The following is an 11,927-nucleotide window of genomic DNA, read 5'->3' as shown; positions in this document are numbered from 1 at the left end:
AAAATCTCAAGAATTGTTCACATTGCCAAGAGCAAGACTCTGTCTCCAAAAAAAAAAAAAAAAAAAATCATTATTTCTAAAGGACACTGGCTGGAACACGACGTCCTTTTCTTCTTCATAACTATCAATATCCCACACACGAATTCAGAAGGTGGTATTTCCCCTTTGATCTTTTCAAACATCTAAAGAACATGCTTTTTAAGTATTTTTCTGGGTAATCGTCAACTCTAAAGATTCGGGAACTGAATGTTAAAAGAGAAAGTCTTCTTTCTAATACAAAAAAACTTATCTGAATATTAATTTTGATAGGCCTGAGATCTCTCCTAGCCTCTGTTAATTTACAAAAGATTTCTGTAGTCAAATGTGAAAAAACAATCATTTAGAACTAAATCTCCTCAGCAAGAAAAAAGAACAAAGAAACCACAAGAAACCACAGAGCACATTGCTCTATAGTGAAATTCAATCTTTAGCGCTCCTTCACACCATGAAGACCCCACAAATAGAAACTAAATAAACCCAAGTGAAGAATCTATGAAAGAAAAATATTTCAGAAAGAGGTGGAAGAGGACCCTTCACGATCCCCCAAAAAAGGCTTCAGAAAAAGTTGATTTTAGGACAATAAAGTGATTCAAAGGACATTACTAACCGAAAGGCTTTCCAACTGTCCCCAAACATCCAACAGCCCCAGGCCTGTGGTAAAATAACCATTTAGTGTAGTATCATGATGGAAAATGCTACAGCAGCAAACAGACATATGATAATGCTGAATATGCGTAAGGTAGCCATAGGTACATCAGAATTTAGAAGGTAGCCTAAAATTATTCCATCTAATAAAAGCTTATCAAAATTGCCAGCTAGAAAATGCCTTACAGTTGAAGTCCTCTTATTGATGAAGATAGCATTAATTTTCTGGACAAGATTGTTCCATGTTTCTTTTGGGATGATCACGTGCCTTGTTTGTCAATAGGAAAAGGGACAAAATTTGAAGAATACGTCTCTCTAATTCATATATCACCTCTGCAAAGATTTATTCCAAGTTAGAACAAGCTCACTTTGTCTTTGCAGTGACTCTCCTCTATTCTCAGGCACCTCATGACCAACACTTTTCACTAAGCATGATTTCAACAATCCCTTTGAGTATCACCTCAAAAGAGGGTGAGTATACTGACCTTCTAAACGTTCTACAAATAAGCGCTTCAAGCTTTGGTAAATCCCAATTTTAATGGTGCCATATGATGCCTGTCTTAGCAATGCAGGAGCAATTCTGCAAAACAAAACAAAAAAAAGTAAAAAAGTTATCCTCAACATGTATTTGCAGATTATACATATCTACACAGCCTACTTATTTGCACTACCCATCTCATTCCACCCAACAACGGCAGAATATGATTCTTTTTCAAGCACTCATGAAACACTCACCAAGAAACTCAACATTCTGGATCATAAAACCAACCTCAACACATTTTAAAGAACTGAAATCATATACAATATGTTATCTGAAGATAACGGAATCAAACCAGAAATCAATAAGAAAAATCCTCAAACGTTTAGAAATTAAACAACATACTTCTAAACAATCTATTGGTCAGACCAAGTGTCTGTCAAAGGAAACTTTTTAAATTCACAGGTCTAAATGACAACAAAATTCAACGTATTAAAATTTATGAGATGCAGCCAAAGCAGTGCTGAGGGAAATTTATAGCATGAAAAGCTTAAATTTAAAAAAAAAAAGGGAAGGGGCAGTCTGAAATCAATAATCTATGCTCCTACCTCAAGAAACTAGAAAAAGAAGAGCAAAATAAACCCAAAGCAAGCAAAAGGAAGAAAATAATAAAAAGCACAAGTCAATGAAATTGCAAATAGGAAAATAGAGAAAAATCAATGAAACAAAAAGTTGGCTCTTTAAAAAAAACCAACAAAATTGATAAACCTCTAGCAAGACTCACAAAGATAAAAAGACAGAAGATGCAAATAAAAAATGAAACAGGGACTAGCACTACAATCCCTGTAGCCATTAAAAGGACAATAAGAGTATGGTATAAACAACTTTATACTCATAAATTCAACACCTTAGAAGAAATGGACAAATTCCTTGAAAACCACAAGCTACCAAAACTCAACTAGTTAAAACAGATAATCTGAATAACACTCATACCCACTGCAATGGACTGAATGTTTGTACCATCCCCAAATCAAGATCTTAAAATCCTAACCCCCAATATGATGGTAATAGGAGGTGATTAGGTCATGAGGGTAAAGCCCTCATTAATAGGATTTGTGCCCTTATAAAAGGGATCCCAGAGAGCTCCCTCACTCTCTTTCTGCCATGTGAGGATACAATGAGAAGTCTTGGCAGTCTGCAACCCAGAAAAGAGACCTCAGCAGAACCTGACCATACTGGCGCCCTGATCTCAGATTTCCTGCCTCCAGAACTGTGAGAAATAAATTCTGGTTGTTTACAAGTCACCCAGTCTATGGTATTTTGTTATAGCACCCCAAACTACGATAACCTTAAAGAATTTACATTCTGAATTTAGATGCTCCCCAAAAAGAAATATTCAGCCCCAGATAATTTCACTGGGGAATTCTACAAAACATTTTAAAACTTAACACCAAGTTTACACAGTTCCTTCCAGAAAACAGAAGAGGGAATGCTTCCCAACTTATTTTGCCTAGTATTACCCTGACACCAAAACCAGACAAAAACAGTACAAAAAAGGAAAACCACAGACTAATGTCTCTCATGAACTTAGATGCAAAACTCCTTAAGAAAATATTGGTAAATTGAATCCAGCAATGTATAAAAAGAATTATACATCATTACTCACCTGATAAAGATTTTTTTAAAAAAAATCAACCTCTACTTCCTAACAGTTGCAGATACGTCTTTAATCATATCAACAAGGAGGCACTAGAGCCAAACTTCCACCCTATTTAAGTTCTCCTTTAAACTGGAGACATTCTCATTCATACCTCCTTTGGGATTCTTCCAAATTGCAGAACTACACTGTAGGAGGTATAAATAGAAAGACAGCAGCAGCTCAAATGGTTAGGATTTTTAAATGATGATTAAATATGCATATTTCTGACTTTATTCCTTGCTATCAGAAAAGAAAATATATTGTGATTATCCATGCTGATGAAAGAACAAGGTGAAACAGATGATCCACAAATCAGGATGGTGGATCATCTTCAGGATGCTTCAGGATATACTACTTGATTTTTCCCCCAAGAAAATTACCTTTTAAATTAAGTCTAACATAGTTTAACGATGTAACATAGTTTAACGATAACACTGATATCTATTCTCTCAGTAATAAACCAGTAGCCTAGACGCAGGAGTGGCCTAGGAAACTGGCAACAGATGAACTACAAACTAGAGAGTAAACTACAAACTTATGGCTAATCAAAAGGTGATGATAAAGATGGGTCTCCCTCTCTCTCATTATGCACTTTCTGTTTAAACTGCAAGGATAATATTTTTTCAAAGAGGATAATTTTAAAGGAAGTCAGAATTTGCCAACTCAGGAGGGATATCACAAAAATATATATAATTAATTGGTGCTGTTATTAACAGTGGCTATTATGACTCTCGGGAAATCCGCAGAAAGTCTATGCTGCAATGACATATCCATTTTAAAATGTTATTATCACTTATAGCCAAATGAACACAAAATCCAAAGCTCAAGACTTATAAGGAGGAGAAATATAAACTGGCATATCAATACTGAATTACAAGTTGAAATGGTGACTATGAAACAGACACAAACTATCAGACAGCTGAAAACTATGGCTTCTTTAAAAAGCATTTCTGTTAATGATATACGGAAAGAACCAGTCTTACCCTGAATAGAGAGCCAATACACCTTCCTCTTTACAGATGCGAAACAGTGCGTGGAACATCCCTCTATATTTTATCTCTTTGAAACGGGCATCAATGCTTTGGCCTTGAACCTGAAGTCGTGTTTTGGTAAGGTCCACAGGGAAAGTCCCTATAAAGGAACATACTCATTTATAAGTATGTCCAAAGAATCACAGTTAAGTTGTTGCTAAATATAAGCCAAGGACAATATTTGAATCCTAAGACAAAGTCCTTTTTAATAACACATAGAAGATCTCTAGTAGAATACCACTGTCAGAGGACATGAGTTGCATGTGGTAAGTGAAATGCATTATAATATACATAGGCAGCACCAATTGACCCACAATATACTTCAAACTATAATATGATAAAATGCTTTAAGATTGCCCTATTATAAATGCAAAATAATTAAATGTTGTTTTTTATTTCATCTGTAACGTACAATCTGGCATTTATCAGTCTCCCTCCTGCCCCTTCCCACCCCAAGTGTCCCCACCGCTGTGTCTCATAAAATCTCCCCAAATTTTCACAAAGATAGGAAAGCATAGGATTGCTGCTCCAGATGCTCTTATATAGTGCTACAAAGTTTTGTAGGGTTTTTCTTTTATCTGTTTACAAGAAACAAATAGTCCCCGAATATTATGAAAGATAATGGCAAAGCCCTATTTGGTTCTCCTCATCCTGGTCCCTTGGGTAATTCAGGACTAATACCAGCAGAGTGCTTGGGGGGAAATTTTCTTTAACCAAACCTCTTACATCAACAAACAGAAGTGGTCATCACATTGAGAAAATATATTTCAGGGTGTAAAACTAACAAGGTGATTAGGTAGCTCTGGTCACTGATGACCCGAATATCACAACACCACAGGATATGCCAAGAACGTCAGTAGTCATTCATGAATAGTTTAGAAAAGAGAATATCTGGAAGATGAAAAAACAACAATCTAAAAATATTTCAAAATTAAAATCATGTAGAAGAGAATCTTGTTTGATCTTGTTAGTATATTTTCTTCTAAAATAGGACAGAGGTTTGAAAAAAAGGACTTTCAGTACAAATAAACTTATAAACAATTTAGCATAAAAGACTATTAATACAGAAATATAGCAAAAATCCTTAAGACATATCAACTCCCTCTATATATTCATGTATTTTACTTAAGCCTAGCAAATTAACAAATCACTAAACTACCAAAAAAGCTTTCCTTAGTTTGACTTTTCTTAACTCATCTGCCATAATATTAGTAGTACTTTCCCCAAAATATTACTTCATGGCTTTGAGACAATTTTCAAAATAACGTGAGCTTCTTATTTTTTATCTGGCTTTCACCAAAAATAACCATCACCATAAGCTACCATCTATACCATATAATGCAGATTTGTCCTTTCTCGCATTCTTACCAAACTCAGCCACGATAGAGGCAAGGCCGCCATATACAAAGGGTTTCCAATTCAGACCAGACATCTCATGACTTACAGTGGTACTTTTCTGGTGCTAAAAATAAACACAAATCAGAACAAGGCACAAGAGTGAGGAGCATTTGTTAGCATCTGATCATATAATTTAGATAAACAAAATTGTCAAATAAAACAGAGGTAGAGGAAAAACCCTACCAAGTGGAATGACACAAAATGGGGGATCCTGTTTTATGTGCTAGATGATCATGAGTTTGTTCTTTACTGACATTTTGTAGGGGTAGGCGTGTGATTCACTCAGAGATCAACCTGTGCCCTTCATTCTCTTCAGTTTCTTTAATGTTATATTCATCCCCTCCCAGACTTCAGTCCATCCAGCACACCCAACTTTGACATTCAACTAGATAATTACAAATGAAGGAACCCGGAATTCAAATTATATAGGCTAAGGCATCTCATAAAAGCAGTTTATGGTATTCAGTTAGCTTGATTCAGGTACAAAGCACAGGCTTACACTACTACCCTCTCATATTATTAGCCCTCCTATCTCTCCACTATAGGGTTTCTAGCTATATATAACTTTGTCCCCCCAACCAGGCCCAGGCTGAGCTAAGAACCTTTTCACCTTCCTTCTAGCCCCCAAAGGAATGATAGCAATATGATGTCTCTCTTCCCTCTGACATTTAACGTACATCCATCTAGTGGATCTCCTTTTCCTTCCTCTTGGCCTTTTAAAACACGCACATACAAATACTGTTCTTCTTTTATGTTCTAGTTATTTAACAATGTATTCTGCTCCCAGCCTCCCTTTTCTCCTTCCCTATCCCACCCCCGTTAGACCTGTCATCATCAATCTTTTCAGCTTTACTCTCTTTTTATGCCACTTTCAGCTTGTTCTCTCTTGGATTTTATTTTTTCCACAGCTCTGGCCTCTAGGTTTTGCAAATTTTAGCATGTATTAGAATCATCCAGAAGGCCTATTAAAACATAGATTGTTGGGCCTCTCCCCCAGAGTTTCTGATTGGTGGTGTGGCCCTGAGAATTTGCAAGATCCCAAATAAAGCTGATGCTTCCACACTTAAGAACTGCTCTAGGCATTGCCTACTAAATCCTGGTTCACCTGAAAGTAGTATCAGTTCTTAGCATGGACTCTCAGATTTCTTTCAAATATTCCTTTTTCAGAGCTTCATAGTATGTATACTTCTGAATTTCAAAAGCAACTTCCAAGTGGTTTATGGTCAGGAATGCAGACTCCTGAAGTCAGACTGTTAAAATTTAAATGCTAACTCCAGATTCATTTCCTGACTCCACCACTTACTAGTTCTGTGACCTTGGGCAAGTTATTTAATCTCTCTATGCCTCCACTTTCTGAACTGTAAAATGGAACTAATAATAAAAACTATATCATAGGGTTGTCGTGAAAATTAAATATCAAAAACACCTTGAAAAGTGCCTGGCACGCAGTTCAATAATTGTTAGTTAACTATCATTATTACATTTTTAAAAATTTAAGTACCCAGATTTACATCTTAATGGATATTACTTGCTGCCCACCCCTCCCTCCCATTGCCCAATCTGGGGTTAGCAGCTATGAGTCACAGTATCCCTTTAAAGGTTTTGCTTTGCTTCCACATAAGGAATTCTCTGTAACTAAGCAAAATACAATTTTCCAGAGAAGATAGCAAACATGCTGATTAAATGTTTTAGTTATAGGCCACAAAAATCATTATGGAGTCTTCCTTTCAAGCATAGTACATATAGAGTCTGGGATAGATAACCCTTTTGGGGGAAAGTTGTTGAAAAGAATTCTAATGAGCAAAGCAGGAATAGCCACTTCAAATATCAATTGCAGCTGGAAATAGGAGTCTTGAAGACTAAATACTACCTTATCACCATTTCTAGCTAGGCCCGCATTTTCCGATTAGAATTGATAGTAAAATATGACACATATGGTGAGAGTAGAGATGGAAAAGCAAGACCATGGCATATCCCCTCTTTGAGTCTGTGAGGAAAAAATTAACTCTCCATTCACAAATTTAGAGATTGCCCCAAATAGTCTTAAAGGTTTCAGACAGCTACTTTTACATAAAGTTGTCTCTCCAAAGCTTTCTCTTTACAACTTTTTTCAATTATTTGTATTACAGAGAAAGCCTCTGTCGGAACTTTACAACCTGCTACCAGCCCCTTAATAAAGAAAATGTGCTCAGGGTTCAGGGAGCAATGATGAATCAGTGAAAGGCAGGGAGCAGGGAGGACATGGCAGGAAGATGAAAGACCAGTCGCTGAATCTTACGACAGTTAGCCCAGTGGTTCCCTAATGAAGTTCCCACAATTCTGAGGTGAAATGAAAAAAATAAGGGCATTTAGTGCTTTTTTTTTTTTTTCAGCTAAATGTATTTAATTTAGGGACTGTCTGTTATTAACAGATCACATTCTTCTTATGCCTGGAGCATAGGCTAACTAGCCTGTATTTCTGTACGCTCCCCACACTTTCATTTACATTTTACTGGCCCATGAAATCCAAAAATCTGAGGACCACAGGCAAAAGCCACCATTGCCACAATCACTACTTCCCTACCCCCATCTGATAGTAAAATCTCTTTCACTCCAATGTTAGGAAAAAATCTTATGAAGAAATCCTGGATCATCTTTGATTAGATCTGTTTTTAGACACTCCCTCCTCATATTGAGCCAAAAGTCTGTCTTCCTCTAATTCGTACCCAGTCTTTGGACAAATGCATTCTTTTTTCCCTAGGCAAGCCCTTCAAATATTTAAAGACAGCTATGATGTTCTCTTACATCTTATGTTTCTCAAGCTAAATATCCATCATCTTTCTCTTCATTCGACACATTATATACTTCAATTACTAGAGCTTAAACTTGCACTCACTTTTTTGGGAGCCACATCACACTATCAAATCATTAAACTGTCAGCTGAACACTCCAAGTCTTTTACATAAAGTTGTCTACATGCATGTATGTTGTGTCACAGCTATTCTACAGGTGTGCAATATTTTTTGAACCTTCTATTATCCCTTCTATATCTTAATCTCAGGCATAAAAATAATGACTAGGATGAGGGTCAACTTCAAGATGTCCAATGTTATTTCCTCTCTTAACTAAGTAAGATCCCTGAGGGAAGATACTATATCTCACAGTACTTTTTTTAACCCCCATTATAGCTTGCATAGAATTGAGTACACATTCATTCAATATTTGGTTGGTTTTGCAATGTGACGTCCTTTACCTATGTATGCAGCCTGTATATAAAACATTGCAGGGGAAACCAGGAATAACTTGCTGGACCTGACCAATGCTACACACCTTGTGTATGACACTATCTTGATCCCCAGATATTCTCTGCCTACGAATCCTGTTCCCTTGCTTTTGTTGCAAGGAATTACTTACGTAAAATACCCCCAAGCCCTCTAAAAATTATTTTAACTTGTAGGGGCTAACCCCAGATATGGGTAAAAGTAGTCATATCTAAGGTAAAATAAAAATATAGTACCCTAAATATTTTTACTGTATAAAGAAACCAATGAAAATTGTCTTCAAAATGCCAACATTTATTCTGAAGATCTGACTTTGGAGAATTTGATAGACTAATGAGTGAAAGTAAGAATGTCCTACAATACAAGTTACATTGCCTTATACTACTCCCAAGATCTGGTCAGGAAACTCTGGGTGCCTTTCCTGCTTTCTCCTTTAAGAAAGAGTAGAAATTAGAGATTCTCAGATCCAGAAGGTAACAATGGAGAGCCAAGCAGATATTTATCGAAGGCATGCTAAATGCCCAAACCTGCAATCATGTTTGAAAAACACAGATATTCGTTCTAGCATCAAAACAATATTTACCATTCAACCTATTTTTCCTGAATAACCAATGAGATGGGACAGGGGAAAAAGTACAAAATACGGTACTTGCCTTTCAAGAGCTTATAATCTGGTGGAAGAAATCAGAGTAGTTCGCTAGAGAAAAATTAAGTGCTAAACTGTGTAGTACAAACTTTAAGAGCAAGAAGAGCATAGAAAAGACTACAACCAGCATGGGCTTAACTAATTTGAAAATTGCGGAGGTGAGAGAACCTAAACTGAACCTTGAGAGACGGTAGGTACAACCTGGTTAGGTGCAGGTAAGGGAGAGGGGCAGGGAAGAGACAGAATGAACAGAAACACAAATGTGGGAACAAGCACAGCATGTAGAAGCAGGCATCAGTATGGTTTGTGCTAAGAAGAAAGGAACCTAACTGGAACAGAGAATTCCCTTGTTGACTGAAACAGTATCAGACAAGAAGTGTGATAAGAAGCATGTTATGTTGAAAGGCTTGAAACCAAGGGGTGAGGGTGGGGGTGTAAGAGGGGGCTGCATGTTTTGCTTGTGTGTGTGTGTGTGTTTAACAGCGAAGTGACTTGAGGAAATCCACATTTTAGCCTATTAGGGCTGCAGCAAACACAGTGGATTACATTACAAACGGGAGAGGCAGGGAGACTAGCTTAGGATGGTGCAAAGTACAGCAGACAAAGATGCTTGTTGGCACTGAGGTTAGAGATAGACTTCCCCAATGAAGACACAAAGAACTCGATGATGTAGGGAATGAAGACGAGGGAAGAGTTCATGATAACATTAAGCATCTCTAGCCTGGGGGGGAAAACAACAACAACAAGGAATCACTGACAGGAAACTATAAATATCCCTGCTGTTACCTTGTCTGAGAAACTATTTCATGTTGATAACAGCTGTCATGCCAATCAAGTAACTGAACTGCATTTTAATAGATGCCTTCAATGCCTTGACCTCAGGAGTGTCAGGGGGTAGAAACCGAGGGGGAGCATCTTTCAACAGCATCCCTCACACTAATACAATGGAGGTGTTTGCTTACTCCGCTTACAATCACGGCCGCCGTTGCAAACTTCACCCTTAGAAAAATTAGGATTATTCCGGGAAAGATACCCATTCACCCTCTGGGTAGCAGGATCTTGCCAGTTCCTCAGCTGTCAGAGCGAGCTCGTGGAGAGAAGGGAGGCGCCTGAAGGAGGCGGCCTCCCAGGGGGGTCGAGGAAGCAGGGTTCAATCGAAGAAGTAAAACCACCGATGCCAGAAGAGTGAAAGACAGGGAAGGGACTCAGCTGAGGGGAGAGAGAGACCAGAGGACCGTTAAGCCCTTCCCAGGCCGGGAACCAGGCCAGCCCGGCCCCACGCGGCCTGGCGCGGCCCAGCCCCGCTCCCCAGCCTGGAAGTCCAGAAGCTCCCCCTCACCTGCTCGGGCTCATCGGACGACTGGGAAGCTGAGGCTCCCACAGTCGGAAACGCCACTGCAGCGCCAACCCGGAAGCATTGAAACCAACGGAAGTAACCAAGGCGTTGCTTCGGCAACGGCGGCGCAACCATTTCAACTCCGCCCCTTCCCAACCTGAAAACAAAGGCGCGAAATAAAAGGCGGAAGCGGCAGGGGTCTAAAGGTGAGGGTCAAAACCACTGCAGGCGCAGAGCCCTAGAGGGGCAACCGGACTTGCGGGAGGTGGAGGCAGGGCAGCCAAGGCGTGAGAATTTGGCAGCTTCCCCAGTTAACGTGCTCGCCGGAGAGGAAAGAGGTGTCGCCTCGTCACCGCCAAACCCACCCACCTAGCGCGTGGAAGGACTAGAAAAGGAAGGGGCCTCGCCCCGGTATCAGGGCTTGCGGAGTGGGGCAAGGGGAGTGGTGGGCGTGGTGCCCTGCGAGCGCAGTGGGAAAAAGGCGGCAACGTGGAAGGGGGTGGGGCAAAGGCTTCAAAACAAAAGTAGGAAAATGAGACATATGGGTGAGCCGAATTTAGTGAGGTGCTTGGGCTCAATAAGAAAATAAAGATCAAGGCCAGGCGCGGTGGCTCACGCCTGTAATCCCAACACTTTGAGGGTCCGGGCGCATCACTTGATGCCAGGAGTTTGAGACCAGCCTCACCAACATGGTGAAATCCCGTCTCTACTAAAAATGCAAAAAAATTAGCTGGGTGTGGTGGCACGCACCTGTGGTCCCAGCTACTCGGGAGGCTGAGGCAGGAGAATCACTTGAACCCCGGAGGTGGAGTTTGCAGTGAGCTGAGATTATGCCACTGCACTCTAGCCTGGGTGACAGAGCAAGACTCATCAAAGAAAGGAGAGAAAGAGAGAGAGAGAAAGGGAGGGAGAGGAAGGAGGGAGGGAAGGAAGGGAGGGAGAATGAACGCGAAAGCACCTACTGGACGTCAGACATTAACGAGTGAAAAATTATGGTCAGGCCCCTTACTCGAAACTCTTGCTTTAATCAGAAACTTCACTTAAGAAAGAGCAAGTTGGATACCAAAAAGGGGACCATAAAAAGCTAAACGGATAAGGCAGAAAAACACCAACAGGGGAAATCCCAGTCAATCCAAATCTCATAATCTGCCAGCAGATGACAAGAGTCCAACCCCCGGCTTCCGACTGTGGCCCCTATGGCTGCTGGAAGGGGACACCGCAAAGCCCCCTGGGTGATTCAATTAGCCAACGGGCTATGACGTCCGATTTTTGAGCCCCTTAACAACGTTCCCTAATCACGTGAGAGTACGTAATAGTAGGGTTTATTGCTTCTATGCTATAAGGAAAAGTCAGTGCAAGGCATTTGGCCCTATATGGTTATTTGTTGAATGAATA

At 39.6% G+C, this 11,927-nt stretch overlaps 1 protein-coding gene across 1 annotated transcript in view; it reads right to left on the bottom strand.

Annotated features, from left to right (window-relative positions):
- The window catches only part of SLC25A14 (solute carrier family 25 (mitochondrial carrier, brain), member 14), a 33,705-nt gene extending 23,087 nt beyond the window's left edge, over positions 1 to 10,618 (bottom strand). Inside the window, exons 1-5 of the mRNA XM_011936980.1 lie at positions 10,536 to 10,618; positions 5,261 to 5,354; positions 3,845 to 3,992; positions 1,170 to 1,264; positions 647 to 690 (exon numbers count right to left, since the gene is read on the bottom strand). Of these exons, the coding sequence (XP_011792370.1) occupies positions 647 to 690; positions 1,170 to 1,264; positions 3,845 to 3,992; positions 5,261 to 5,324 (351 nt within the window). The 5' untranslated portion in view covers positions 5,325 to 5,354; positions 10,536 to 10,618. The remainder of the gene's footprint in view (positions 1 to 646; positions 691 to 1,169; positions 1,265 to 3,844; positions 3,993 to 5,260; positions 5,355 to 10,535) is intronic.
- Positions 10,619 to 11,927: the final 1,309 nt, after the last annotated feature.

The sequence above is a fragment of the Colobus angolensis genome, unplaced genomic scaffold, assembly GCF_000951035.1.
Source record: "Colobus angolensis palliatus isolate OR3802 unplaced genomic scaffold, Cang.pa_1.0 Scaffold159, whole genome shotgun sequence".
Classification (NCBI taxonomy): Eukaryota; Metazoa; Chordata; class Mammalia; order Primates; family Cercopithecidae; genus Colobus; species Colobus angolensis.
This window is presented reverse-complemented; position numbering and strand designations above follow the sequence as displayed.